General features: G+C 46.8%; 1 protein-coding gene and 1 long non-coding RNA gene across 2 annotated transcripts in view; one reads left to right on the forward strand and one right to left on the reverse strand.

Moving 5' to 3' along the window:
• Positions 1-226, reverse strand: part of LOC140332865 (uncharacterized) — a 359753-nt gene extending 359527 nt beyond the window's left edge. Inside the window, exon 1 of the long non-coding RNA XR_011921235.1 lies at positions 57-226. This is a non-coding gene — a long non-coding RNA (uncharacterized lncRNA). The remainder of the gene's footprint in view (positions 1-56) is intronic.
• Positions 1-2626, forward strand: part of NOL11 (nucleolar protein 11) — a 7922-nt gene extending 5296 nt beyond the window's left edge. Inside the window, exons 11-18 of the mRNA XM_072414083.1 lie at positions 210-275; positions 363-547; positions 625-750; positions 1220-1456; positions 1658-1736; positions 1835-1927; positions 2087-2194; positions 2371-2626. Of these exons, the coding sequence (XP_072270184.1) occupies positions 210-275; positions 363-547; positions 625-750; positions 1220-1456; positions 1658-1736; positions 1835-1927; positions 2087-2194; positions 2371-2487 (1011 nt within the window). The 3' untranslated portion in view covers positions 2488-2626. The remainder of the gene's footprint in view (positions 1-209; positions 276-362; positions 548-624; positions 751-1219; positions 1457-1657; positions 1737-1834; positions 1928-2086; positions 2195-2370) is intronic.
• The last annotated feature ends 2374 nt before the right edge of the window (positions 2627-5000 follow it).

Raw genomic sequence — 5000 nt, forward strand, 5'->3', positions numbered from 1 at the left:
TATAACTCTCCTCTCCTGAAATACTCTGCTGGGGGACTCTGCTCCTTCCTCTATACCTCTCCTCTCCTGAAATACTCTGCCCTGCTGGAGGACTCTGCTCCTTCCTCTATAACTGACCTCTCCTGAAATACTCTGCCCTGCTGGAGGACTCTGCTCCTTCCTCTATAACTCTCCTCTCCTGAAATCTTTCTGTTGGTCTTTCTGTACAGTCTCGGGTGAAGCAGGATGGCGGTGATGGAGGATGTCAGTTGAAGGTCTCTCTCTCGGGGATCCAGGTAGGAGACGTCGCCCTCCTTGCACACGGTGTGGTTTATGGGACGTCCTGTATACTGAACAATCATTATTTTCTGTGTCTTCTGCAGAGCTCCTCTGAGGGTCAGATCTCCTCTCTTGTGCGTAAGGCTTTATTTAGTCAGAATCTTCCAGATTTCCAGATCACAGCTGGGAAGTTGATGGAAGGTCTGGTGGAACGGTGCAATAAGGACCCCGCGTTTTACCCGCAAAATGCTCTGATCGATCTTCTCAATACAAACAAATTGTCCTATAGGTGTGTATTGTGTGCTGCGGTATATTCTATGGGGGGTTTGGATGTGCAAGCTTTAACTGACTCTTTGTGTATTGCAGTTTATGTCCGGGTGTGATGGCTCTCGGTTTGGAGAAATCAGATGTTCAGCTTCTTCAGCTTTGTCTGCGCCAGTTTATTGATATCCCAGAGATGGTGCTTTGCTCCTGTTTAAAGATGTTCCTTAGGTGAGCTGCTCTGTCACTTGTAGATCCTGCCCTGAATTTTTAGCCTTCTCTATTCCCCCTCATTAACAGACTATTGTAATATATTCAGTAATTGCTTCTTACGAGTGACTTCATCTGGGGGTCCCCATGGTCCCAGATCAGAGTGGTGGGATAGGAGGGCAGGGGTCTGTATATACCCCGTCAGTCCCTTGGAGGGGTTCTGCAGAGTGCTTGATGTGTGTCAGAGGAGTGAGCAGGTTATATTGGCATGTAGGTAACACATGTGATGCAGAGCTGTTAGAAAGGAAATGATTTCCAATAAATGAAACGTTCCAGCCTGGTGAGAAAATAACTAGATGAGGCTCAATGTGTTCAGGCCAAGAAATGACTCTTTCTGACTTGTTGCAGCTTCTAATGAATTCCAGTGCAGGAGAGGAGCTGTACAAGGGGGGAGCAGATCAATGTGGTAATATTCTGCTCTGTATTTCAGCATTAGTGAAGATGTCCTGAGTGGCGCCGAGCTGAACACAACCTCTGTAGAATCTTATATTAAAGAGAAGGAAGCCCCTAACTTAAAGGACAAACCAAAGGAACCGGCAGGGCGCCCCATGCAGAACGGGTTCAGTCCGGACAGCATAGAAGAAGGCAGCTGTGACGTCCAGGTGTTGAAGAAAGTGCCACACAATCCGGAGGCCTGTCCTGTCAGCCGAAAGCGAGCCGTCCTATTGTATCCTTCTATTATTTCATTATTACAGTGATATGAGTCCAGGAGGGGACATTTACAGTGTGTGGTGTACACATTTCCTGACTGTGAATAACACTGGAATAGAGATGGTGCTGCTGTTTGGAGAGGGATGAAGGCATGGTGATGGTGGGGGTTGTACATTTTTCTATTGCTTTTCTCCTTTTCCTTAACACATTCACCCAGGAACACCGTTCTGACTGCCGCATTTAGTGAGAATTACCTCCTGCCCCATCTAAAGGACCTGACCACTGACCAAGTCATAGTAAGTATTCCTGCTAGGAGGGAGGGGTAACTGTATGGACAAAGTACAACATATTGGTATTATATTGCTCCATAGTAATGTCTGACCTTACCTTCCAGCTCTTCCTGACCTATCTGCAGTTCCTGTATAGGACTTGCTGCCAGCAGCTCACAATGCACCTCCCTGGACAGAAGAAGCTGTCAATCACAGAGGTCAGTTCATTTCTTAGTACGACAAAATCAAATATTTAATTTGTTAGGAGAAATGTTGTAACAGTCTGACAATCCTATTCTATAAAATCTATTGTCAGTGGTAAGATCTAGTTTATTGGACAGCAGGTTATCTCTTTTATACTCCGTTCTTTATTCCAGGTTGTAGACTGGATGAATCTTCTCCTAGATGCCAACTTCACCATCTTGGTGCTGCTCCCCAAAGCCAGACCGCTGATTCGGAGCCTCCAGAAATGTGTTAATCAGCAGGTGAGTAGCAGTGTGCAGATTGGGGCCCCTGAATGTCAGAACCCTGAGCAATGGCTGCAATTGGCTTTCCTAGGGAGAACTGTGATCATTTCTTATTGGTGGGTTACTGGCTGCTGTATTACGGATGGGTGTACCATCGGAGTATTATAAGTTTGTTTTATATTTGTATTCTGCAGATGCAGTTATTCTTAGAGCTGAATCAGGTCGAAGGAAGTTTATCAGAACTTCAGAAGCTTCAGAGACCTTGTGAGAGCCACGAGAAATATTCCATCGAAGTTCTAGAACTCTATTAATTTCATGGACATTGGTGCCATTAGTGCACTCGTGGAGACGAGCAGACACCTCCCCATCTGATATCTGAAGAGGAGCAAACATTGAACTTTCAGTCTGCAGATAATTGTATTTGTATACCAAAAATCTGGAATTTCTTTACGTGTTTTGCCTCGTGTGTTTGTGTGACGCCATGGTGTAATCCATAGGCATTGGTGGGCTATGCTAGGATGATCAGCTGACGTGGTTGGAGCATTGATAAATGCTGAGATTTCTTGCTGGATCTACTCAATGGTATTCATGGCATAGCTGGTTTCCCTCATGTAACATTACATTAGGTGGAGCTTTGCTGAACTGATTTATGAAAATGCCTTGAAAGTGGACCTCTCATTTAAATGTAAAGTCATCTGTGTTTGCTGCCCCTTCCTTTTGTATATTATTTCCTGTCTGTAGGTGAAATATCTGCTGGTAAGTTGGAAATATTTTTACCTTGGCCCCATTGCTTCCTATGGTCCCAGGGCCAAGATGGCATCTCCCTTCCTCCATGTGAAGTCCTATGGCATGCAGAGCCGGTGCAATCAATGATCTTGCATTGGAGTGTCTCCTGTAAGCTTTTCCCTGCTCTGCATTCCATTGGATGATAATGTCATTCCAAAAGACACAGAAGAAGGTAATGTAAGAGTAATTCCAACTCTCCTCCATGCAGGTTTGTTGAGAGATGAAGACAAGCTGGCCCTTCCATGTCTGTTGAAGGTTCTCTTTAACAACAAGCATAGCTCCTGCGATATGGACATCCATAGCTGTGGGTTGAAGTCAGACTGGGGGCAGAGGCAGCTGGGTCCATTGTGGGGTGGAGGTCAGGCCGGGTTGAGGCAGCAGGGTCCATTGTGGGGTTGAAGTCAGGCCTGGGGGTGAGGCCGCAGGGTGCACTATGGGTGGAAGTCAGGCCGGGGGTTGGAAGCAGGGTGCACTGTGGGTGGAAGTCAGGCTGGGGGTAGAGGCAGCTGGGTCCATTGTGGGGTGGAAGTCAGGCCAGGGCAAGTCGGCTGGGTCCATTGTGGGGTGGAATTTAGGTTCAGGGGAGGCTGCAGGTCAAGCCGGTTGGGAGGCAGCAGGGTCCATTGTGGGGTGGAATTCAGGTTAGAGGTGGCAGCGTAGCCTGGGGCAGATGAGTTAGGTGTCCAGATTTGGTTCCTAATGGCAGGGGAGGTTTAGGTATTCCCCCCCGGGTGGCATTTGTCATGTTCTGCTCTTATCTATAATAGCTTGTTCTTGTTAACTCTCCCAGCACCCCACCACTCTCTCATTGCTCTACATATGAGGCTGTATGGAGCGTACCATCATACGTGTACCATGTGACAAGCATCCTGACCCCGGGAATATTTCCTGTAGCTGGAGATGTGATCCCTCTATATAATTCGATATTGGACAGTAACGCATTCTCTCAACATCAAGTTTATAATAAAGAGGACCGGTCATGATCTGACTGATGCAGCCATTTTATCTGTGGGTGAACTTGGGACAGATTTCTTTCCTTGATTTGCTTTCTATGAGGCTGACCCTGGAGCTGGGCCCTTGGAATCCTCCAGTTGTCTGGCTTTGCACACTCAGGAGCTGGGAGATACTATTTGAGGTCAGGTATTACAGTAATTGTCATTTTCACTACTAAGGGTGAAATAATGGAAAGCTGATCTCGGGTGAAAGTATTTTTGAAGTGGCTTTCCTTCTATAGTCAGGGATTTCTCTTGTGATATGTTGTTGGATAATGAGGAACATGGCCCCTCGCTCCTGCTGCAGTCGGTGCTATTTGGTCCGTTGCATCCTCCATCCCTCGGATGTCCGGTCCCCCAGCATTGTAATGGATGTGGCCCCAACCATAGTCAGGAGTGCTGGGCATAGCAGAGTGCAGCTTTCTAAAGGAGAGGGGTGAGGGGAACCACTGCAAGAACAAAGTTATCTTATTACAGAGGTGATTGTGGAACTTAGGGGTCACATGGGGGTGACAACACAAAGCTTTTATATAAACTAACAGTAAAAGAAGTAATTGGTGCTCTGGATGGTGGGGGATTCACTGTTCACAAATATACATTCACTTCATTTACAAATATAAAAAAAATGAGAAAAAAAAATACAAACAGTAAAATGAGATCTTGGAGAAGGGTTGGATTGGGTGGACGATGGGTCAGAGTGGGTCAGGTAGGTGTTCCTGATGTGCACAGTACATACCAATAAAGAGGCTCAAGGAAGGACAAGCTGTGAACTGGTCAGGGTGTCATGGCTGCCACGGCATTCATGTAGTGTAAGTTACTGCAAATTTGGGAGAGTCAGAGTGCCCAAGTTGCGTCTCTGTACCTACAGAGGGCATGTGAACATCAAACCTGGGCAATGGGAGAAGGGGATCCGGGCTGGTGAGGTTTAGAAAATGTGGATGACCATGTGCGTCATTAACTGAAAAGATGGCTGCAAGGTGTGTTATGAGAAGAAGGCAGGCTCGGGGGAGGACGCAGGGTGCACTGTGGGTAGAAGGTAGGCCGGG

Source organism: Pyxicephalus adspersus, chromosome 6 (genome assembly GCF_032062135.1).
Source record: "Pyxicephalus adspersus chromosome 6, UCB_Pads_2.0, whole genome shotgun sequence".
Taxonomy (NCBI): domain Eukaryota; kingdom Metazoa; phylum Chordata; class Amphibia; order Anura; family Pyxicephalidae; genus Pyxicephalus; species Pyxicephalus adspersus.